This window comes from Artemia franciscana, chromosome 6, assembly GCF_032884065.1.
Source record: "Artemia franciscana chromosome 6, ASM3288406v1, whole genome shotgun sequence".
NCBI classification, from domain to species: Eukaryota; Metazoa; Arthropoda; class Branchiopoda; order Anostraca; family Artemiidae; genus Artemia; species Artemia franciscana.
In genome coordinates this window covers 10,264,317-10,289,801 of record NC_088868.1, presented here as the reverse complement: position 1 = coordinate 10,289,801, position 25,485 = coordinate 10,264,317, and the positions used below count along the sequence as shown (strand labels likewise).

Genomic DNA, 25,485 nt, shown 5'->3' with positions numbered 1-25,485 from the left:
GTAGTGTTCAAATATTTATTACAGAGTCGATATCTGTTCTACAACAAAACTCGATAGCAAAACCGAGCACATTTAGTCCTGTATTATGTGTAAATTATTCTTGCCACCCCTTCGGAAATTTTTTTTTATTGCTTGGGGTGGCTGTTGATGCTAATGGTGCAAAACCTTACAAAAAGTGCGGGGTGCTGAGGCGGCGATAACCCCTTTTATATACCAAATAATTTCTGTTTGTTTTAAATTTTACTGTCGCTACTTACTTTCAGTTAATTCCGCTACTTAATTTCAGCCTTTCAACTATGCTGAACAAAATACTACTACTACTACTACTACTAACAACTCATTACAACACCAAGCCGCATGAGGTCGACACACCTACGCACACGCTTTCTGCATGACACCTTTCTACCCCAACCACAGACAACCTGCTTTTTGTTTAGCCCTAAACTATTGGCAATCTTCGGGGAAATCTTTGGTAATCCGTCATCCTTCTTCCGCAAAGCATGCCTTAGCCATCTCAACCTTTCTCTTATTACAGCCCTAGAAAGTGGGATACTGTCTTAAATTGTTGATTAGACAATTTTGAAAAAAAATTCTAGTTGTGAATTCCTTCTAGAATTTTTTTGCATAGGCCACGATTCCACCTCAAAAATAGCCTACTCCTTAGCATTCTTTCATTTGAAGAAAGGTTTTTTTAGCTTAAGTGCAGATCCTTTTTAAGATGAAATAAAAAAAAAATCAAATTTTTTTACGGAAAGTAAGGAGCGACATTAAAACGAACATAAATATCTCCGTATATGAAAGGGGCCTACCCCTCCTCAGCGCCTCGCTCTTTGCGCTAAAGTTTGACTATTTATCACCACTCCACTTTTTTGAAAAAATAAAAAACTTTTAATGTTTCCCCTTACTTTCCGTTGATAAAAACTTGTTTTTCTCTATTTAATTTCTGAATGCTTTTCAATTAATGCAGGTTTTGATTTTGGTTCACAGTACATGAAGAATTAAAACCAAATTTTAAAAAAAAATTTGCTTTTTTTGGCTGAATAGCTGTCTCAAAGTATTGATCGGACAACTTTGAGCAAAAAAGGGACGGGGCCTAATTGCCCTCCAATTTTTTTGGTTACTTAAAAAGTCCACTAGAGCTTTTAATTTTATTTCAAGAACGCACTTGAATGAGGCGTTAACCCTACTCATCCATACAATCACACAGGTCAAACAGCATAGCCATACACAATCAACCATAAATAATAATTCATGGACAGGCAGTCTTGTCTTAACTAAGTGTAAGTCGTCATTTACCAAATAATAAAAACAATTAAAAAACAAATAATTCAGAGGCAACAACCCAACACAAGGGCTCATTAAGAGAATACACACTTGCCTATAGGGTATCGGCACTTTAAATTCCCTACCCAGGCATGTGGCGTGACTACCAAAAATTCCCTATGGTATCCCCGTGCTATGTATCACCCCCAAAATATATGCCTATGAAAAAACAAATGTAGAACAACCAAGTAACACCAAAACAAGCTTATCATACCTTGGTTCTGGCCCTCGTATATTTATGTTACGAATCCACAATCTATATTAACACTAAAATTATTAAAAAAGTTTCGCTATATCAAATTAATCTCTATTGATGTAAATGTGATTTAGATAAAAATCAAGGAAATGAATGCAAAATAAGACCATTTGAGAATACAATATATGCAAAATCCTCCGGAAATCCACTGTTAAAAATTAGGGATACGCCAAACTCAGTAACAAAGAAAATCAAAATCAACCAAAGATTTCGCTAGGTATTTTAAGATAATTCCTTCGGTATTTATTTAAAATTTCGTTGTAATGAAAACTATATTTTTTAAATCACCAAGTTTAATTATTTGCAGAAAAATTTCTTAAAATAATTATACGTAACCTACAAATTAACTTTCGCAATAAACCCCTATATTTATAAATTTTTATTGCGCATATGAGGGGGTTCGTCCCTTCGTCAATAATGAATTGCAAAGGCCGTTTAATCAGAACAAATAGCTCTTTTGAAATCACTAAAAATACTTTAGCTTAAAGAGCAAGCTATTGAGGTGGGGACGAATCCCCTCATATATATTATAATTTCTCTTTGTTTTAAGTTTTAATGTTACTCCTTACTTTCAGTTGAAAAAAACTTGTTTTTTCGTTTTTTTGTTTGTTTTTTGAAAAACTTTTAGCGGGTGTTTCCCCCTTTTTTTGAAAATAATGTAAATTTTCTCAGGCTCGTAACTTTCGATGGGTAAGACCAAATTTGATACGACTTATACATTTAAAATCAGCATAGAAATCTGATTCATTTGATGTATATTGGTATCAAAATTCCGTTTTTTAGAGTTTCGATTACTATTGAGCCGGCCCACTTTTTACATTTTCTGGGAATCCCCCAATGAAAAATTTCTCCCACAGAAAATTTCTCCATTGAGTTGAGATTCTTTTTCAAGTCGGCACATACAACTTTTTTTTTATATAGCTAACGCACAAACTTCTTTATTTGTTTCCCACTTAAGAAAAAAAACTTTTTCGCAGAAAGTTGTAGTCCTTTTGTCGAAAGTGATAGGAGACGAATTGATTGTTTAAACACTTTTAGAAAAGCTTAGTCCTATTAGCCAATTCAAGGAGGCACACTCGTGCCTCTTTAAAGAGGCGAACCACAACAATGTTAAGCGATCTTCGGTTCCAGTGGTCGCAGAGGGATGGGAAGGGATGCATTTCGTAGCCCGAGCTCCAACTAAGAAACCTGCCAAATTTCAACCCCCTCCGACTTTTCCTTCATGGGGGAAATCTGGCCGAAAGTTTCGACCCATCAACCCCAGCCCCCCTTTAACGTTGTCCGATCGGGCTGCAATTCACAAGTTAAGGTCCCCTAGGGCCCAGGAACTTATCCGCAAAATTTCAGCTCGATCCGATAACTCCTTCTCTGTTTTCCAGAAACCACGCATAGCCACTTAATGTTCATATTCTTTTTTTCCGCCACGCCTGCAGGTCACAGCCGACATCGGATCTGGGTGTACGAAGACTCATTCGACGCGGAATTCTCCGAGTAATTGCCCTGGAAAGTTTCGTCGGAAAATCTTAACCCCCCGATTTTCTAGCTTAGAAAAACCCATTTCCCCATAAGAGCCCATGTTAATTTTTGAGCAAAACAAATGAATTTACAATAAGATCCGTAAGCCAAAATGGTTACAGGAAACGACAACAAGAGATTATAAATTTTGTTGCATTTCAAAAACTATACTCCGTCTAGGCTACTGGATCACAAATGAATTTATAATGAACCCATGTATTTGTGAATCTTATGAAAACAGAAGATTTGTTTAAATTTATTCTTTAAAACAATCTTATAGGAATTGTTTTCCTTATATTGAGCAACTAGCTATGTAAGTTATTGAATGTTACATTGTTGTAAATAAAATATTCAGGGTGGGCTAGTGGTCCAAGACGCGCAAAAAAAATTGAAGAGGCGCAGGATAGGCTAGTCAGCGTTGAATCACTTGCCCTCACCCAAAATGCAACAACACAAATTGGAGAAAAAAATATTACACGTCCCCCCTGACTCTATGGATGTAGACCCCTCTTACCCCCCACACTAATGAAAAAGCTAGAGCTAAGTCCCAGTAAGACTTCCCCAGACCAACCAGCTGGCCAGGATTACAATAAACTCAATCAGCAAAACATTAATTTTCAAAAGGTTGAATCGGCTGGAATAACATTAGGTTATTGCAAGTTTAACTCCATCCCCCCCCAAAAAAAATGACCAAGGAGAAAAGTATTTAAGTTATGAAAGGTGATCCATTACTAATATAAAGTAATTGTTATTTGGGCGTATGCATGAATTTTCCGCGTGGGTGGAAAATTTTGGGTATTAGGCTAATTTGAAAATAAATCAGCAATAGGGCTGTATCCAAGATTTTTTATGGGAAGGGGTTTAAAAAAGGAATTTTTCAGAGGGGGGGGGGGTAAAGAAAACAAATAACTATTTTTTTTCTATTCATTTTGTTGCGTCAGAAAACATTTCAGGGGGAAATATATTTCTTCACTTCTGTGATGGGATGGAAAGTTACCCAATGGAGGATTTCTATCTTTGAAAATTCTCTTCCTTACAGAAAATTCCCCAAAGAAGACATTATAAGAGATTAACTTGAAGAAAAGCATGGTAAGTTAAGTTTTAATCTATAGAATAAGACTGGTAGTATAGGCTATTCTCTAAATTGTATACATTCGCCACCAATAAAAGTTATATGGATCTCCGAGTTTTCTTCAACCTTATTGGTCATTTTAGGATTAACGTAAATAATTATAGGCTATCAATAATAGTAAGACCAAATCCAGGGAGCAGGATGAGGGGATTGCCCCCCCCCCCCAAAAAAAAATGTTTTCCCAATACAAAAATATATATTAAAAATACATAAACACAGTTTTGATATGTTTCTTAAGTTTTTTTTTGCATCCTCTTCCTCCAAGAAGCCTTAAATGGTAGTAAAATTAAACTAAATAAACCCAAATTGTATTCAGAGACACATGTTTGTACACCTTAAGCCAATTAATATATTAAAGCGCTTACACTGAAAATTGAAATAACGAGTTGAAAATAGAATTTTTAAGTTTAATTTGAACACCGATGACAGGTTATGGTAATAAATTGATAAGTTGAATGGACCAGAAAGATAAGAACCAAATTTTGCTTCTTATCTATGCACTGAAGCGTGTGTCAACAGATTAAAATTGAATATGCAGTTTAATGGGTTTTTCTTTTTGTTTCATGAATTAATTATACCTGTTGTGATTTGAGATCTCAAGGCATTGGTTGCGCCTTATTACTGATGACCATATCCACATTTTTTTTTTGGGGGGGGGGACAAAAGTATTTAGTAATTTCAGTCGTTTCGTCCAAGTGATTTGAAATTTTGATCTTTCTTCAATTCTTGCAATAAAAAAAGTACTAGATCTTTTAATTTCCGTTCAAATGAGCTTTTTCTGATATTCTAAGATTATTTGTTTAATACGATAACCATTGGAAAAAAAACGCGCATCTGTGATTTTTCTCTTTAAAAAAAACACAAAATTGCCCATTTTTAAAGATGAGAGCATGAAACTTTTTGAACATGGTTCTCGAACACGTTGAAACTGATAGTGTGATATTCATTAAGATCCCTTGACTTTTAGAGTATGTTTCTCCCTTTTTCTCAAAAATCAGGCAAATTTAATATCTGGAATCAGCATAACAAGTCGATTCTTTTGATAGTCAGTTACCACGAACTGTTTGATCAGCAGTCTAATGTCGGACATAGACTTTTAAAATTTATGTAGTTAGGATATTATGCAATAATTTCAATACCCGGTCGCTATGGCTTTTTTCTCGGACACTAGTCTACTAATTTCTGGAATTATCAATGTCGTCCAATTATTTACAAAACTTGGCCACAACATTTAATATTAAACTTGAGGCATTACCTATAACAGACAGCAACTACGGAGATTAGTCTTGTTAACCTCCAGGGCCGTCGTTTGGAGTGGCGCGTAGGGGGGGGGTACCTCCCCCACAATAATTTGCAAAAATATATCATATATAGCTCCAGGGCTGTGTGGATTTTTTGGGAGGGGGTATAAAACGTTTTTAGGGGACACAAAAACAATCAAACATATCAAAAACTGCATATTATTCATTTTTGCTACGGTTTTTAGGAGTCTGACAAATATTCGGGAGGGAGCTTAAAACCCCCAACCCCCGATTTCCTTTTTTTGTCTAAATTTGCTAAATCGGATTAGCTGACATGAATAAAATACAGAATAGAAGTACTTCATTATCAATCAAACTCTCACAACATAAAACTGCCAAACTTGTTGCTTTCAATCAGCTAGCCTACATTGTATACTCACAAAAAAAAATTAAGCACATAAGTGAAATATTAAAACATTGCCTACAGCGATATAATGAGTATAATGAATAAAAAAATGGGGTATAAATAAAAACATAAGAGCATTATAAAAACATACACTGATGAATCCAAGTGGCCTGTCAGATAAAAATGAAACGACTATACTAACAGATGGTTCCCAAATCACCACGATCTTTCTGCCCACGAAAAATGCCAACAACTCCAAATGCCCACGACTCTAAATGCTCACGGCTAAAATGCCCAAGACTCAAAATGCCCAAAATTGGATAAATTTTAGGTTTCAGTCCTTAATTGGGGATGAGAAGAGCGGTTGCTCACTCCCCAAACCTGTGTACACCGGGTGCCGGGAGGGTACCAACCACCCTGGGGGGAGTGAAGGGATGGGAAATTCGGAATCTTGAGGCAACTAAACTTTCGAACGGGGGATCGGATCTTAATGAAACTTGATATTTGGAAAGACCTCGTGTCTCACATGTTACACTTCAAGTCCGGAATGGATCCAGTGGGGAGTTAGGGGGGGACTAAAAATCCTGTGACACTCACACACTCTTTCCCGGCACCTTCCATTTTTGTCAGATTTTACCCTGTCTAGGATGAAGGGGCACCCTCCAGGCACCTGTACCCGGTGTACATGGGTTTGGGAAGTGAGCAACCCCTCGTCTAATTTGTAAGACATTGTAAGCCACTACATGCAACAAAAGATGACGGAAGCAAGACTAGCTCTGTGACGGAAGCCGGGGAGGCATTACTAAATAGTATTGTATTGTATCAGATTAACGACGCTTCTTCATTACTAAGGTCCCTGTGTTGGCCCTGCAGTGCATTGCTGCAGTATGATTCGATCTCTGGGTCCTTCAGACACTTGAGTCCGACAGACTGGGTCCTCAGCGGATAGTTTCCCTATCCCCTCAATAGTTACCTATCCCCTTGGTAAACATACCAAAGGAAAAAAACAACTTGTAAAGAAACAATAATAGTCACACTAATACCATCTGCTGAAAAACGTTCTCTCCTTGTGTATTTTTCAAGCAAAAACAAGATATATAACTAGGTGTTCCGTTTTATAATTATAAAAAATTACTTACCATCCTTAACAACTGTATCAACTGTATGATAAGAGAGGTTAGTTTGGTCCATTATTCATCAATCAAGTCAAATTCACAGCTGGCTTTCCTGATTGAATTTACTCTTCCTGGTCAACCCATTCTTCAGACACTTAGAGACATTCAGGACATCTACCTTATCACCATCAACAAAGCACCAGGACACAAATGACGACCGGGACACAGGGGATATAAATGACGACCAGGACACTCAAAGAGAAATTACAGACTGGGACACCAGAACACAAATGACGACCGGGACACCAGGACACAGGGAATATAAATGACGACTGGGACACTCAAAGATAAATTACAGACTGGGACACAGGGAAACAACAACAACAGGGACGCCGGGGGGCACAGGGGGATATATAAATGATGACGGGGACACAGGGAATGTTTAATTAGCAATCACCATCAACAAAGCTCAAGGGCAATCATTAGAATAATGAGGTATAGATCTTAATACAGATTATTTTTCCCATAGACAATTATATGTTTCATGTTCAAGAGTCGGTAAACCTGACAATCTATTTATATACACAGACAATGGGACAGCCAAGAATGTTGTATATTTGCAGATTGTCAGGTTTACTGACTCTTGAAGATGCAACATATAATTGTCCATGGGAAAAACAATCCATATTCAGATCTATAACTCATTATTCTAATGATGTGTCCCTGTGTCCTGGTCGTCATTTATATTCCCTGTGTCCCAGTTTGTAATTTCTCTTTGGGTGTCCTGGTTGTCATTTATATTCCCTGTGTCCCGGTTGTCATTTGTGTCCCGGTCTGTAATTTCTATTCAAACAATCCCTGTGTCCTGGTCGTCATTTATATATCCCACCTGTGCCCCCAGCATCCCGGTTGCCATTTATATTCCCTGTCTCCCATTCATGATTTGTGTCCGGGTGTCCCAGTCTGTAATTTCTCTTTGAGGTTCCCAGTTGTCATTTATATTCCATGTCCTGGTTGTCATTTGTGTCCCGGTGTCCTGGTCTGTAATTTTGTCAGTCAACAAACATGACGTCAGTCGACAAACAACTTCATGACAACATACAGCTCAATCCTTATAATGATGTCAGTCGACAAACATGACATCAGTCAACACACAAACATGACGTCAGTCAACAGACACACACAAACAAACAATTTATTTTTATATATATACTAGCTGTTGGGGTGGCGCTTTGCCCACCCCCTAAGCCCCCCTGCGCACATAAGTTGTTACGTGCCATATTAGTTATGCTCCATTGTAGTTGTGTCCCTGTGTCCCACCTGTGAATATAGATAGATATATATATGTTTTTAACTACATAAAACTTGCAAATATATAACATTCTTTGCTGTCCCATTGTCTGTGCATATAAATAGATTGTTAGGTTTACCGACTCTTGAACATGCAACATATAATTGTCCATGGGAAAAACAATCCATATTCTGATCTATACCTCATTATTCTAATGATTGCCCTTGAGCTTTGTTGGTGGTGATTGCTAATCAAACATTCCCTGTGTCCATATTGTCACTTATATATCCCCCCTGTGCCCCCTGGCGTCCCTGTTGTAGTTGTGTCCCTGTGTCCCAGTCGTCATTTATAGTTGACAAACATGACATCAGTTGACACATAAACATGACCTCAGTTGATTTGTGTTCTGTCATTTGTGTTCCAGTGTCCCGGTCTGTAATTTCTCTTTGAGTATCCTGGTTGTCATTTATATTCCTTGTTTCCTGGTGTCCCGGTTGTCATTTGTGTCCCAGTCTGTAATGTCATAAAGTCTTCAGTGGCTCTGGTGGTGCAGCCAGTTTAACTTTTCCTGAGGTGTACACATTCCCATTGTTTCACCATTAAATTTCAAGGCCCTTCAATAGGGACAAATTTTAGACATAGTCCTGATTTGAACACATATACTCAAGCTACAATCATTGACTGGGCTGTACCTGAATGCCAGGCGAAAATTTTCAGGTTGCTCTTTTGATTCCTTGGCATGCTTTCTTTTGGTGATTTCTCTTTGAGACACAAGCCTGTTTTCATGCTGTTGTTGTGATTCTTTGACATGCTTTCTTTTCATACTTTCTCTATTAGCCGCAAGCCTGTTTTCACGCTGTTGTTGTGATTCCTAGGCATGCTTTCTTTTCTTACTTTCTCTATTAGCTGCAAGCCTTTTGGAATGAACTAGTTTTACCACTTAGCCTAGACACATTCAATGGTGGAACAATCCAATTTTAGGTGGTATGATAGATATTTTACATTGATTATGCTGTTAAGGAGTTGATTAACTGGCCAACTACTTGGTATCATACCCTAGGCCTCAGCCTAGTGCAGCATAAACAAAACATATCTTGTCACACAGTAGTGAAAGAGCCCTGTAAATAAAGAGGAAAACAAACTCAACATACTCTTTTGTGAAAAGCTTCAGAGAACTGCTTCCATCGTTGCACTTTTCTAACTTCGTATGAATTCGCCAGTTCTTATAAATTGAATTGTATTAAATTTGAATATTTTGCTCGAAAATGTCAATTGCCAACGAATTAAAGGGAGAACGATTATATTAGCAACGGCTCGTAGGAAAGTTTCACCGCTAATCCGGAAGAAGGCCAAGGTAGGACAATGTTGATTTTTGGAATAGAAGAACGTGATAAACAGCGGAAACTATGATAATACGGCCTTTAGTATTTAATTATATATGTCAATCTCCCCAAATGGTGTCTAAGGAGAAGCAGCTATGGGCTATTTTTTTAATAATCAATCCGACGAAAATCAAAAGTACAGACTAAATTCCTTTTGGACGTTTGTTAATTCATTTTGACATGTTGGATGGTATCTTTTTACTATATTCAATAGCCCTAATGTTTTTTATTATAAAATTAATGGGTATTGAAGTGTTGAAAGAGTTTCCTTGTATTTTACTTGACTTTGTTGAGTAAAAATCAACCGTCAAAAATAAAATCTTCATTTTATTATGAACCATATTTTTGCTCGAGCGTTGAACAAAAGACTTCAGTCTCGAAACTTTTGGAAAGCATACTGGAATATTTTATATTTGACTTCATTTTACACACAAGAGCATACTAGAACTTACAATTTAATCTAATTTGCCTTGAAGTCAAAAAGGTAAAAGAGATAAATTATTGTTACGAGGAAATAACGAAATATGGCAGTTATCAAGACGATTCATATTGCCATGAATAAGTAAAATGGTAATAAATTAAAGCATTTTAAATCCATTAAGTTGCATTATTTTCACCTAAAATGAGATGGCTCGCTTTGTGGACAAAGATTTGCAAATATTAGCAGCCATTGTGGGGTCGGTATTTAAATTAATCAAGTCATTTGACTTAATGTTCCATTTCAAAGATTTTATCAATCTTGCCTCATTTCGACTTATTATCTTTCTTGACGCGTTGAAACTATCAACTAGGTATTCTGATTGGTGATGAATCTAAGAAAATAGAACTGAGCTTCATTTTCTTTGTTCTTCTTATCACCCCAATGTGAACAACGCTTAATATGGTATTCAGGCGTGGGACATATGAAACAAACTTCTGAAAAGGTAGAAAAGCTTATTTGACATAACAATGGATATTCCATGCTTGTTGCGCCACCTGGCATGTTCACCAAATGTTATGATGTCCTAATTCATTCAATGTTCACTGCTCAACTAGTTAAGACCGTAGTGCTTGCTATTGCCTACTCTGTGAATGACGTAATGAAATGAATTAAGATTGATTATTGCTAAATTATCTGCATCCTGTGATACAACGAAAACCTTATACAAGCCGATAAAAGATTATTTGAAAATATAAGCCTTTTCCTAAACAAAACTCAAAAACGGAAATCGTTATTTACTATTCCTTCAAAGTGATTCACAGCTGATACTATTCCTGATATGAGATTAAAGCAATAGTACAATAAAAAAATGAAACAGTGGAAAAAAGAACTGATAAAGAGCTGGTGGTTTCCTTTTGTCCAGTAAGTCAATTTTAGCTATTACTAAGTTAAGATGAGCAAGATAAAAATGAAAGGAGTTGACCAGATCTTGTTTCTTGCCAGGATATTGCTATAAGCACCCCAAATACGTTTGGAAACCCAGATATTTGGGATTCAGTGACAAGTCAGGTTTCGTTACTGACACTATCAGAGAATTTGGCAAAGATGATGAACATTATGTGTGAAACTCATAGCTCAGTCCAATCAATTGAACTGCGATTTATTATAGCAGAAAATAGAATAAAAGCAATTGGAGTAAATAGCCTTACTATCTGAGCTTTCCTGGTTAAAATCTTGTATAAATGCTGTAAAAAATGACGTTGCTTTGTTGAAAAATAATAATTTTGACCTGCAGTAAGAAGGTAAGTATTTTAAAGAAAAGACCATGTGTATGTCTGATGGGGCCTATGGCTGCAGAGTGTCAGCCTGATAAAAATAGTGTGGTTGTATGGAATGCAGTCTGTGAGGTTGAAGATCAAGCTAAACGTGTGTTTACCGAGATATGTACGGATGGACTAAGTTTACCAGTGATACCTCATTTTCAGTCGTTACAGTAAGAAAGATGAGACATATTGTAAGGTTAATGTAAAAATCGTGTAAACAAGATTGAAATACTTAAAAATGGGAAGACACTTAACGGAAGAAAGATTGCAAACCAGGTAAACATTTATGTGAGTGATGATACCCCATTTTTTGTGAGAGAGGCAAGAATGTTATGTCTTAAATCAATGGGTATCGTTGCATGGGTATCAAACACAGTTCCAACATATATTCAGTTTAAACGTCCGAGTGGTATGAAAGCGAAGTTTACGTATGACGAGTGGTTTGAGGAACTAGCACATAAGCCTCCCCCTTCCACAGCTTCCAGTGGTGATAAGAAATGAGCGATTTATTGAATTTTTTTAGTTTGCTTTTTGATTAGTTATTTTCTTTTTTCGCTTGGTTTAATCAAACAGATACAGAAATGTTGATAAATATAAATTTGAAATGTCTTGGTTAATGCTGCTTTTTATTTGTGAGTAAATGATTTTAACTTTTTGTAAATGAGAAAATCCTTTGAGTGGGTGGCAGTGGGCTGATGGCTTTTTGAAAAGTTTTGCTTTGTGTAATAAAGCTTCCATTAATACGTTTTATAAATTGTATGTCCACTTTGACGGAATATAATTTGTGTTTTTTTTTGTATTTATCTAAGCCTAGTTATATATTTAGTTGATAATGATTTTTTTCGCCACCACCACCCTGTACTATCACATGCATTAACTTTTAGCGATAATCGGTAGAGATACTGTTTTACCTCCTAGGAACAGTAACGCCATACAACTTAATAGTTGAAGGGCTGACTTTTCCAGCCAGTATAATGAAATAATAGAAGAAATTTAAATATTAATGCTACTCAGATTTTCACAAATGAACCATGAAGATATAATTTTAAGAAGGACAAACTACCCTTGTGTTGTGATAAGGGCCGCTTTGGACTTAAAATTTAAAATTACCAACAGAGAGGCCTAGCATCTTATATTCAAGTTGAGCATAAGTCTTTAATAAAAGAAGATCTTACAGTATTCAGAAGTGTTGAAGATCTTATAGAGAGAAATTTTTACGAGTTTTTTGTTCTGAATATTATTGCATATTACTTTTGTATTGTTGTAGTATATAGACCTTCACAAAGCTTGCTCCATGACTTTATAGACCTATTTGAAGAACAATTAATGAAACTCCCGATTAACTCTGTGCCATGTTTTACTGTCACGGACTGCGATATTGACCTTGTAGACCAGTCATCTGCTAGCACTGAATTTATTAGTAGAAGTATATCTAAAGGGTTTCATCCTAGTAACAATATCCCTGCAAGGGTTCAGGAACATCAGCTAAGCTTTTCATAATATCCATTCTAATTTTCCCTTGAGTTTTCTCAGGGACCCTATCAACGGTTTATCTGACCACTTTGGAGTTTCAGCTAGCTTTAGAAGCGCAACAAAGGAGGTTATAGACAATAAATCAAGGATTCTATGGATCAACCAAAATGTGATGGTAAAACTTAAAAATTATATAGAAAAGGTAGATGGGTAGGAGGTTCTACGCGAAGTTTAGGACACAAATTTGAGGTTTGTTTTATTTTATGAAAAGTTGCAGAGCTTAAAAAGTCAAATAGTCACATTGTAACCGTTCAGTAGAAAACATTCAAGTAAAAAGCCTGGGAGTAGTCCTGTGATTTTGAAACAAATAAATGTGAGAGATAAATTATTTAGAGCTCAAATAATTAACCCGACACAAGAAAATAAGCAATCATATAAATTCATCGAAATAGTTTTAATACAAGTTTAAGAAATGAAAAAAGAAATATTTTGAGAAAAAATTTAGGAGGTAGAAGGATGCCCTAAGAAAACCTGGGGACTAATAAAGGAAGAGGTTAGACTAAAAGTAAATAGTATACCTGATGAATTAATTAGTGCAATAGGAGAGACTTCGAAGTTTGAAAACGATAAATGTAATGAATATCAAAATTATTTTTAATATTGGTTTGAATCAAGCTATATAAGTTGTACCTGATAGTTGCGATCCGGCGTTCAAGACCTTACTGAGGTATCTCTAAACCTTAGACTTAAAACAGATGATAAAATTAAAAAAAATATTTATGGATTGCGTAATAATTCATCTTGTAGCTATCATATTACTTCAAAAACACTTAAATATTTTTTCCCTGTTATATCTGAAGTTTTACGTGAATTAATTAATGAGTCTTTTCGTCCTGTAGAATCCCCAGACTGTTTTAAAGTTACCCGTGTAACCCAAATTCATAAGGTGGTACTCAAAATCACCCAGGAAACTATACATCGATATTTGTTTTACCCATTATTTCCCGTGTTTTAGAGAAGAATTTTAGTATTAGAATGATGAGTTTTGGGAAGGACCATAAGTTACTTGTAGAGACACAATGTGGGCGCCGTAGAAAAAGGAAAAACGAACAGGCGATGCTTCATTTGACAATTATTATTAATGATGTATTAGATAAAGGTTCTAAAGTAGGTGCTGTATTGTTGGATTTGATGAAAGCTTTCGAAACTTTGGATCATGAACTTCAATTTAAGAACCGTGAGGTGTATGGTTTGAGGGGAAAATCTCCAAATTTTTTAAGAAGTTTTTTTAAGTGATCATTATCAGTATGTCCGACTAAATGATTCTTCCTCAAGAAAAAAAAACGTATTGAAATAGGGGTTCTGAGAGGATCAGTTATTGGCTCTATATTATTTATGATTTTTATTAATGATCTACCGAATTGTCTAAATAATTTTTCCTACAGAATAAATGAACTAGCGGTAAACCCGACTAATGGAACAGTTTCATTTTTTGCTGATGACACAGCAGCCATTTGCACAGCTAAGACAGCGGAGCTGCTGTAGATGTCCATTAAGGTGTCAGTTATAAAATCGTGGCATAGTTGTGGGTAAATAAACTAAGGAGTAACATGGCTAAGTCAAACTTTATTATTTACTCGCGATCATTGGACTTTTACTAATGGATCAAGGAAATAGAGATGTCCAATTGCGTTATAAAACGGACTGCGTCTTAAAAATACCTTGGGATTGTAATAGATGAAACTCTATGTTTTCAACAACATGTAAATTTAACTAGCAAAATTCTGGTAAGAATTCTAGGCATAATGAAGAAACTGTAACATTGTTTTCCTAAATCTGTCCTTCATCATCTTTATTTTTTTTAATGCACCCGTATATACATTATTGTTCGAGTATTTAGCTCTCTACTTATTCTACGTATTGTGGTTTATTTTTGGACTGCAGTAGAATATTCAGCCTCGTTGACTTGGTGATTTACTGTCCATTAGGTCTCCTGTTCATTTTCATGATACAAGGGGTACTGCTGACTTTTATGCACCTAGAGGTATTTCTTCCCCTTCGTATTTTTCTGTTATTTATAGAGGTACATGGAAACGGAATAGTTTAACTAGTGATATTAAGTTATTGGAGACCCCCGTATACTTAGAAAAACCATTAAGGAACTGTTTTTTGCTGAATATGAGTTTTGATTTATTGATTTATTGATTGTGGGGGTCCTGCGGATATGATGTTCCTAGAAGAAAAGTATAATATGTGATATTCTTTTGTATTTATTTTTTAGTTTGGAGGTTTTAGGGGAGTCGGTGGCCAAGTATTCTTTTTGTTTAAAACTTTTATCTTATCTACCTCCCTCCGAACAAGCTGTGATTTTGAGCGGAAGAAGCAAGTATTTTGTTTATATGTTTTGTCAATAAATCCCTTTGTCTTTCTAAGAAACCAAGCCGCTATGAGAGTCTATACTGGTATTGTTTTTAGACAGTTAATATTATTATAATGAATGAGAAGCCAATTTTTTGTCTTTATGTTTGCTATAAAAGCTATAATATGGTTGAAGCTGAGTTGTTGTTGGTGGTACTCAGATCTTAATCCAGAATTATCGTTCAGGAGGAGTTTTGCTGAAAAAAATGTATTCAGGGGTGGTGGTGGTTTACCAAAAAACCTTCCATGAACTTTTTCTAACAACCTTGGGTAAAATTAGAGCATTTTACTGATAAATTTGCAAGTCAAAGATGCATTTCGGGGGGGGGGCTCTAACGTGGTAACCCCTCCTGGATATGGGCCTGGTGGTAATAGATTGGAGTTCCTTTTCACTTCTTCAATGGAAATAATTGAACAGCTAATGTCAGTTTCCTTCCTGACGGCCTAACCATATTCTTTACCCTGCAAAAAAAGCCTTCAAGTCTTATACTTCCGTATTTAAGTGCCAAGTACTTAAGAACAATTTACTTCAAGCATTTTTTACTAATACTTAATTGCAATTTTGGTTGAGTACTTGGTATTTATACTTAAATACTTTTTTGGAGTGCTTGACACAACCCTGATAGAAGCATGGGTTCCAAAATGATTTTATATTGTCTCCTTTTTTCAGCCACGGAAAAACTTCCCCTTGACGGTGTCAATGGAGAAAAAATTGGAGAGTGAAGTGGAATATATGATTATTTTAGGGATTGGATTGATACCGTATAAAATAGAAATCAAGTCAACAATTATGGCTCTAATTTTCAGGAATAAGATACAAAAGAGCTGTTTGAGTGAAATACTGGCTATCAATTCCCATTGATGGAAACATAGTGAGATTTTCTCTCCGATTATTATCTTACCGTTCATTTCAACTATAGAAATAAAAGAGCTTAAAGCAGACTTAAGAATATAAATGGTTGACACAAAGACACAAAATAATCTAAGTCACACAGTCAATTTTATCTTTTCAAAAGCTTCAAAAAATTGCTGCTAAATTGTTCTTATCACCTTTTTCTCAGAACTATAAGAAAAATGCAATTGGTAACTTCTTCAAGTTACTATGATGAAGAGTTTAAACATAGGCCAAGACAGTTCTCTTTAGTTAGACAAGTTCTTCTTTAGTTAGTTGGCTTGGTCTGTGTTTCGGCCCAACACTTTCCGCTACCTGTTCATCCCTAGTGAATCAAGCCGTGAAAAACCTACGCGTCGCTTACGGAAAAATATCCCCAAATAAAAGCCGTTACAACCGCAATGGTTTGTGCATGATTTATAACGCTTTTTGCGCCCCTGTGCTTTTGTTTTTATCAGGCATGGCTCATCTGTTCCTTAAGAAAGATCGACATACTCTACGTACGGCTTATTTCAGATATTGCAAATTCCTCCTCCGGCTTCCTAGATGGCACCGAAACAAAAAAATAATTGCTCGATTTGGTTTAGTAGATGTGCCTTCTCGGATTCGGTCTTCCAGTGATGATTTATGTAAAAAGACTGTCAACTTTATTCACGTTTATGACCCTCTGCAGCCTTTTTTCCATATTGATACTGGTTGATTAGTCCATATTGTCTTTTGTTAGTTTGAATTTTGTTTTTCTTCACTGTTTATCGTATTTGTTTTTGTTTATTTATTTATATTTATTTATAATACTCCGTACTTTGTGTTTTTTTATACTTTACTGGTAATAAAGTTCATTCATTCATTCATTCATAGGCCAAGACAACAAGTTAACCGCAAAATCAGACCCCAAAATCTTGCAGTGTCAGCCTGATAGAGACGAAAGAGATAGACATGTGATTCTAAATAGTTTTAAATCCATTTTTGTTGTTATCCTTGATTCATTTTAATTTCATAATGGATTAAGGGAATAAAAACTAAAAAAGTGGACAAAAAATCACCGCAACTGTTTTTTGTCTATGATCCGAAATTTTTTTCTTATTTTTTTAAAGGAATAATTCTAAAGCTTTGTTGCGCACGACTCCCATGACGTCAGTAAAGCTAATGAAGTTGCTCATGAAACTAAAAACCCAAAAGTTTGCCTCACAAATACAAGCATTTTACTTTTTTTAATTTATAGCAATTTTTCCATAAAAGTAACTGAAACTTTTAACTGAAGCAATTTGTTGCCTATTTATTTTGATTTCTTAACAAACTTATTCAATCATGATTGTGAAATAATTAACCTAGTGGTATTTAAATAACAAAATAAGCCTTTTCAATCCCAAATAGACATTTTTCTTATCTCTTTGTCTACATCTTTCTCTTTTCTATATTTACGGTTTTTTGCATTTAAAAATCACAATATTCAAATGGTCGAAAAGATTTTCGTTTTTTCTGCTTGCAACATTGCAATTCTTTAACGAAAACGGATAGAAATGATATTTTAATTTAGTATTTATATAATAGATTGATTACATATGGCTTTCAGATTATCACAAGCAGCAAGATGTCTAGAATCTGCAATAGCAACCAAAAGGATCTCTACAGGGACTGCTAAAAAGGTTTTACTCTCTCTAAGATCTAAGAAAGCTTATAGTTCAGGCCTAGGACATCTGCAATTGTTGTAGCCCAGGACCAGTTTAGCTGTTATATAGACTAGACTTGTGTTACTATTTTTCTGCAGAAAAAATCAATTATTACGACAAATTCAACTGCATAAAATGAATAGAACTATCAGCTAAAAGGTAAATTCATAGAGTACTAAGCTGAAGCTAGGCTAGCCTAGATAAAAGTCTATAGAAAATAGAGGCTAGAATTTTTGTTATCTTGGATAGGGGTTAGGTTTTGAAAATGGAAATAAAGTTGTATCCCTGTAAAAAACACCCAGCAAGTGAAACATCAATTCAATGCCCTATGCACCAGCAATGGCTCTGGAGGATCTTTATCCTTACCCTTATTAATGTGTATGAATTATATAACTTATACAAAATGGAGTTATAATAAAAAAGTGGTAAAATTCTAGTTAATTGACTGCTTGCTATCTCAGAAAGGGTTTAGGTTAGGAAAATGAAGCTTCCAGGGATGAATCTACAGACTAAAGTATGTACTGGGAAGGTACTTTGAAGAAACTATCTCCACTCCTTCTCCCTCTAGAGGGCCCTGACCTTTGATGACCTTTAAAAATATGTGTGTTATAAAAGTGAATAGATCATCTGCTTAATTAAAGTACAACAAAATTGTTTTCAGCTTCATAACTTTGCTCAACTCCATTTTATAAGGTTTTAACAGTATGCAAATACATTCCCTAAATTTTGAAAAAAAACATTGATATGGCCTCAGAATTCTACTCAAATAACAGGAATTGCATTTTCAAAACTAAAGGCAGAGAAAAACAACTAGTAACTGAAAATTGAGATAAAATGTTGTTTTGTCAAAATTTCAATAGGTATAGACCTGTCATGTAGGCAAACTTCACAACCCTCTAGAGAGAGAAAGAGTAGAGTGGGTACTTTAAAATACCTTCCTGAGACATATTCTAGCCTGTAGACCCATTCCTGAAAGTTTCATTTTCCTAACCTAAAGCCTTTCCAAGATAGCAAGAAGTCAAATGACTAGAATTTTACCAAGAAAGTAAGTTTTAAAGAAATGTTAAAACCCATTTTTGTATCCAAAAATATAGAATGAATAAATAAATATATTTAATATCCATCAACAGAAAAAACAGATAGAGCACAAAAAATGAAACAAAAAAAAATCACAAGACACTAATTCATTGACACAGACAAAAGAAAAGAAAAACAAACCAATCATAGACAGATGTTGACTACTTTTGTTAAACATTAGCCCATGGGTAGGTCTTGACAGATAAATTTCATCAGTCAATTTGTAACAAAGTTGCTTCTTCAGGGTTGGTTACACTGTACTGGCACATAACATACATATTGCTTGTCCACTATGGTAAGCACAGCAATAACTTTGCATACTTGTAGTACAGTGAGTATAATTTCAGTTTATCTGTAGCTGCTAAAATACACCAAAATTGGCTAAGGAACAGATAATAAGGCAAAATCATAGCATTTTATACCTGGGCAACAGGAAACAATCAAAGTTCTGCTTATTTGCCACTGTACAGCTATAGATAAAAGAAGACTGCTTATGAGAATAAGAAAGCAGTAACCACTTTTTCTCTAGTATCAACTGTCCAATAGGGAGGCCCAGATATACAATATTGTCCACAAGCTCAACAATAGGGTCACCAAGTGTTACATTCCAACCAGCATCTGGATTTTGAGTTAAAAGGTAGCACTTCAGACTTTTCAGTATTAAACTAGAGTCCAATATGGGCATACTTGTGTTGTAACTTGATAAAATTTGCTTCTAGTCCATGCAGAGACCAGCTCAGGTTCAGCACATCATCTGCATAACCAATCAAAGACAAATCAGTACCATACAGAATATAAGTCATAAGTGACTGAAAAGGATTACTGACTGAAAAGCCATAAGTCATAAGTGACTGAAAAGGATACTGGGAGAAAAGGATTTCTATGCAGAGAAACAGCAGAATCATATAAGAGACTAGTACACTCCTTAGCTAGTAGAGGGAGTCTAAGTTCCACTTTCAGATTTCCATACATGTCATCCAGTGGGGTTTGGATACAGGGGTCAATACTGCCCAAACCCAGATCAAATATAATCTGCTCATGGAGAATTGAATCAAATGTTCATCTTACATCATGGGCAGCTAAAGCAATGCTTTCACTTGTTTTCTGCATCAAATATTATTTTCAAGGGTCCAAAAAAGACTTTAAATTGAATTTACAAGAAAAGCAGCTACTATATTTAGAAAGAGCATAAAACTAGCATCTAGTGGTATTTCCACTTTATTTATAGTTCAATATGCATTTCCCCATTGCACTTCCTGGCTGAAGGGCCAAGAAACAGAGGTCAGCACCACCAGTAGGGACTGTAAAGTCATGCCATATCCTTTACCTTTTTATAGGTCAATAATATGAACTGCAATATATTTACCAATAGGTCTACCTGTTGAAATTGTGATAAAACAACATGTTGCCTTTTTCAGTTATCAGTTTCTTTTTATCTACTTTTAGTTCTGAAAATGCAATTCCTGTTATTTGAGTTGAATTTTAAGCCATATCAATGTTTTTTCTAAATTTAAGAAATGTATTTGCTGGTCTCTGCAACTTCATAAATTAGAATTGAGCAAAGCTGTGAAGCTGAAAACAGTTTTGTTGTTCTTCATTTAAGTAGAAGATCTATTTTGCAATGTTTCACTTTCCCAGCACAAAAATTCTTAAAGGCTATCTTGAGTCACTGCTCTCTAAAGCAGGAAGAGTAGAGTTACTTCAAAATATCTTTCCAGGACATACTTTAGTGTGTAGACCCATTCCTGAACATTTTATTTTTGTACCCTAACCCCTTTCCAAGATAGTGGAAAGTATCTAAAAGAGTATTTTACCAAATAAAGAAATACAAAATTTAATTCCTTGGGTAAAATTCTAGACAAGCTACTTTTTTCTACATTGGAAGGTAGTTAGGTTAGGAAAATGAAACTTTCAGGGATGGGCCTAGAGACTAGGCTAAATTATGTCCTTGAAGGTATTTTGACCTATAAAAATATTTTGTTGTTGTTAAAATAAAAACTAGAAAAATAGATCTTCTGCTTAAATAAAGTACAAGAAAAGTATTTTCAGCTTCACAACTTTGCTCAATCCCAATTTTTGAGGTTTCAAAGATTTGTAAACACATTTCCTAAATTTAGGAAAAAATCCATGTATATGGCTTGAAATTTTTACTCCAATACCAAGAATTGCATTTTAAGAGAAAAGGAAACTAAGAATTTAGCTATAATGTTGTTTTGTCAAAAGTGTAACTGGCACAGACTTGTCAAGTAGACAAATTTTTTAAACAGATAAATCAGAAGAGGGTTAACATATTACATTGACAATACCTTCCCAGAATATGTTTTAGGCCATGGATTCATTACTGAAAGTTTTATTTTCCTAACCTAACCACTTTCCAAAATAACAAAAAGTAGCATGTCTAGAATTTTACCATTCTTTGTTTTATGCTGCGGTAAAATTCCTGTTTAGGGGCTTTTATCATCTTGGAAAGTAGTTGAACTAGGTAAATAAAACTTTCAAGAAGGTATCCTAAGCATTAATAGTGTTTTGAAAATAAGAGTCAAATTTGGCTTAGAGTATAGCTCAGACACTAAGAAATGCCATGCTGAAAACTGTGCTCTCACAATTTTTATGCTTTCAAACTAGAACCTTGCAAAATAGATCTTCTTCTCAAATGAGGCACAAGAAAAGTGCTTTGAGCCTCATACCTTTGCTTGAATCCAATTTATAAGATTTTAATTATTTGTAAATCTATTTATAAAATTTAGGAAAAATCATTATTATTGCTAAAACTCTGTTAAAAAAAAAACAAACAAATTACCTTTCCAAGAAGTAAGGCCTATGAAAAATAGATTGAAAACTCAAAATTGAGGAGTAGACTTAGATTATTTTGTCAGAATCCAGATAGTTGTAGACCTTTCATGCATGCAATTTTCTAAGCCCTAGAAATCCAAAATGGGTAGACATAGAGATTTGAAAATGGCTTCCCTGATATACTTTTGGTCCTGGATTCATCCCTGAAAGTTTTGTTCACATAAGTCAATCAGGCTACTTTCCAAGAAACCCCCAAAATTTTACCCATGTTGTTTCCAAATGTAATAATTAATCTAATCATAATTCCAGTCTAGGCTGCAACATAGCTTGCCTATAAAGGTTCAGTTATTCTTTGAATTTAAATTAGGCTGTTTTTGTACTTATTTCTCAGGTAAAATTGTAGGTTAAAGCTTAATATTTGTGGAAACCAAGGTAAAATTCTAGATCAAAGGCTTTATTTAGCTTGAAAAGTAGTTGAGGAGATGAATACAACCTGAGCCTCAACAATTTCCAGGAAGGTATTTGGAATTACCTACCTCAACCTCTTCCCACTCTAAAGTGGTATTTCAAAAGTTCTCATGCTGCTCCCCCCCTCCCCAATGACATCCTTGCATGTCATCTAAGTAATCCTGGTAGTACTATTTGATGTTGAAAAAGCTTTTAAAAAATGTATTGCATGCAAAGCTAATGGATGAACTCCAACAGTAAAATTTGCCAAGGCAAATACTATCCTGGATAGAATTGTTCCTCAGAAATCAAACTCAAAAAGTTAACATTTGTGACAGCATCTCTGATCCAGCAAAAGTTACCAGCAAGGTGATACAAGGTAGCATGATCACTCCTCTCCTTTTCATGCTCTTTATCAACAAAATCAAATGAAATTTCATCAGCACTACCAAAATCTATGCAGATGACACAAAACTATTGGAAGTTCATGTCATTTCAAGATGTATTAGCACTACAGAAAGATATTGACACCTTAACTGAGAACCTCCAAAGCCAAGGTTCCAACTTTAATGCATCAAAAACCAAGGTCCTGTGGATAGGGAAGAATAATACTGCTTCTGGGAAACATTTTTTTCCTATTTGATTGATGTTCTATACTATACCCTTACCACTGATAACCAATAATGATTATATACTTTCCTTGTTTAGCTTGAACACTAATGCATTGTCTTTGTTTTGCATTGTCAAAATTATACTAATGCATGACACTAAAGTAACATGACACTTATGCATTTTCAATATTGCCATTTTCTGCTGTTTTATGCATTTTCAAACTAAGTCTTGCAAATTGTCTCAATTAATACTCGAAGTTTCCGAATGAATTATTATTGTGCATTTTACTATTAACCTAAGATGGATCCAGGGGGCCTTTTGTTTATTTTGATGCCCTTAGTACTAAAAAAATGCATGCTTTCGTTGCTGCTTGCCATACTTCTTCTAGTTAAATTTGAAAAACAAAAGGGAATTGGAATCAAAATTAGATTTTTTTTTTATATACTATTTTTAATGGATTTTCATGGGTTTTTGGATTAGTTTCAGGGCAATTTCATCTACCCCCCCCCCTCTTCTATGCTGGTATGAAAAAAAAAAGAAAAAAAAAAGTGATATATGTTGAGGGATTGTTCTACAGAGAATGCACAGCCTTACCAATACAAATTTATGCTTAATTTTGACATGGCCTACAACTTCTTTACATTTAATTTTTTGTGTTATGTATGTTGTAACAATCTACTTTTCAGGAAATTTTCATATGCAAATTATCTTCATTAGGCCACTACACACTTAAGAGCAAACTTCGGTTCAAAAGGACCTATCTAGCTCCAATGTTGACAATATGAGTTTAATGAGTAGCACAGTCAAAATAGATTGTCAGTGCATCATCAAAGTTCAGTGAACTTTAAGTATAATCAATTAAAAATTATTTCTGCTGATATTTTGGAAGTCTGACAATCTGGACCATTTAATTGTAATTAATAAAGCTAGAAAACTCGGAGCATAAAATTGTAAGAATGCTTGGCTGTTTTGTGTGTAGTTGGGAGGAATGTGCTCTTCTTCCAAAGGCAGATATGTCTAACTATACCATCGTTTCTTGCTGATCTGTTCAGGGAGCTAATTTAGGCTCTCAAAGTTTGAGGGCCTTTATTGAAATTATTACAGTGCTTCCATATTATTATACACAATAAAGTGTTAAGTATCCTATTGGATACTTTATGTATTATATCAAAGTGAATGTCATTGCATTATATTGGATTAACAACGCTTCTTGACTACTAAGGTCCCTGCAGTGCATTCCTGCAGCATGATTTGATCTCTGGGTCCCATATTACCAAGCTAAGTTCAAACCCACTGCACCACCACAGGACTAGTGAATGGCATTTGTTTGAACTACACTAACTTTTGAACCACCCTGTATACAAAATACATAATAACTTTAATAATGGCTAAAATCATTTTCTGTTACATAATTTAATTCTTGCATAATCATGTAAGCATTTTTAGTTACATAATTTTAAGCATCAAGTTTTCTTATTACTTGAATGAAGCTAAATACCAAAGAACAAAAATAGCTTGTTTGGTATTATATGCCAGTCTGCAAGTTGCATGGTGCAAGAGGCAGAAGATTTGCATTCAAGGAGCAGATGACAAAGGATTTTCCTTTTTGTATTTCATCTAAACCACCTTACCCTCCCTAGATATAGCCTTGTTGATAATATTGATAAGTATAAGTATTGGCAATGTTCATGTATATAGATATCAACAATATTTATAAATATTAATATTAATAATACCTACAGATATTATAAGTTATTATTGATGTCTTATGATCCTGGACAGCTGTAGCATACAAATATAACAGCACCACTTATTGCTTTCACATAAACGCTAATTATAAACACAGAGATATTGTTCAGACTTAAGAATTGTTTTAAAGTAAAGCTTTGTTTGATCAAATCCTGAATAAGAATAATACCAGCTAAGTCTCAATGAGCTAGATGCCAGAATAGGGGCCTACAGCAACTTTGTTAGACCCAGGTGTGTTAACTTACAGATTAGCCTTTTTAGACAAACATATTGCTGCATGATTTATTTATGTATTCAAGAATAAAATAAACAAAAAAGTGTTCAGCCAAGTAGTGAAAATCCAACCAAAGAGTTCTCAAATCATCCACCCAAATATAAAGCAGCCCCCAAGTCAAGCATTTTGTATTTTTAACTAGTCAAGTAGTTGGCATGCTAAAGGCTTTGGCAGTCAAGTGTTTTGTATTTGAACCAAGTGATTGGCAGACTAGACTTGGAATCCTGTCCCCATAAGGGTAGTGGGTTGGAGTTGTGGTGTATAACCTAGTAATAGTCACAAGAACATGATTCTGTAGACATGCATCTGCATAGAGCAGTGGTCAGGGAACCAGGGCAAATTTGAAATCCCGTCCTCATAAGGGCAGGAGTTTGAGTCCTGATGTATAAGTAAATAGTAACTTAGTAGAGAGAGAGGGAGAGAGAGAGAGAGAGAGAGATGGTTCGGGTAGTAGTGATTGGTGGCTCTTATTGGCTAAGACGGATTTTCCAATTTGCTGAATAAGCAATTCATTATCACACCCAAAACGCCTCTTTTTGGTAAGTGTCTGAAGGCTTGCATTAGCCTTGTGGACAGTTAAATTAATATGGGAACTGAAACTACAGTCACTAGTGAAAGTTACTCCTAAGATTTTTATTTCGTTCACAATCGGGAAAGGGTGTAGAGGTATATCTAT

At 35.0% G+C, this 25,485-nt stretch overlaps 2 protein-coding genes across 7 annotated transcripts in view; one reads left to right on the top strand and one right to left on the bottom strand.

The window, feature by feature from the left end:
• The window catches only part of LOC136028021 (uncharacterized), a 100,459-nt gene extending 90,889 nt beyond the window's left edge, over positions 1-9,570 (bottom strand). For 2 of the 6 annotated variants that reach the window (XM_065705588.1, XM_065705583.1), the window contains exon 1: positions 9,431-9,568. Coding sequence is in view for 1 of the 6 variants with exons in the window: in XM_065705575.1 (XP_065561647.1) it covers positions 7,013-7,015 (3 nt within the window). In the remaining 5 variants the exon portion in view is untranslated. Of the gene's footprint in view, positions 1-7,012; positions 7,329-9,430 lie in introns of those variants that run through there. The other 4 variants (XM_065705576.1, XM_065705577.1, XM_065705584.1 and 1 more) reach the window with 3 other exon arrangements.
• An 8,091-nt stretch (positions 9,571-17,661) lies between these two features.
• The window catches only part of LOC136028017 (mitochondrial inner membrane m-AAA protease component AFG3L2-like), a 98,922-nt gene continuing 91,098 nt past the window's right edge, over positions 17,662-25,485 (top strand). Inside the window, exon 1 of the mRNA XM_065705570.1 lies at positions 17,662-17,833. Coding sequence (XP_065561642.1) covers positions 17,750-17,833 — 84 coding nt within the window. The 5' untranslated portion in view covers positions 17,662-17,749. The remainder of the gene's footprint in view (positions 17,834-25,485) is intronic.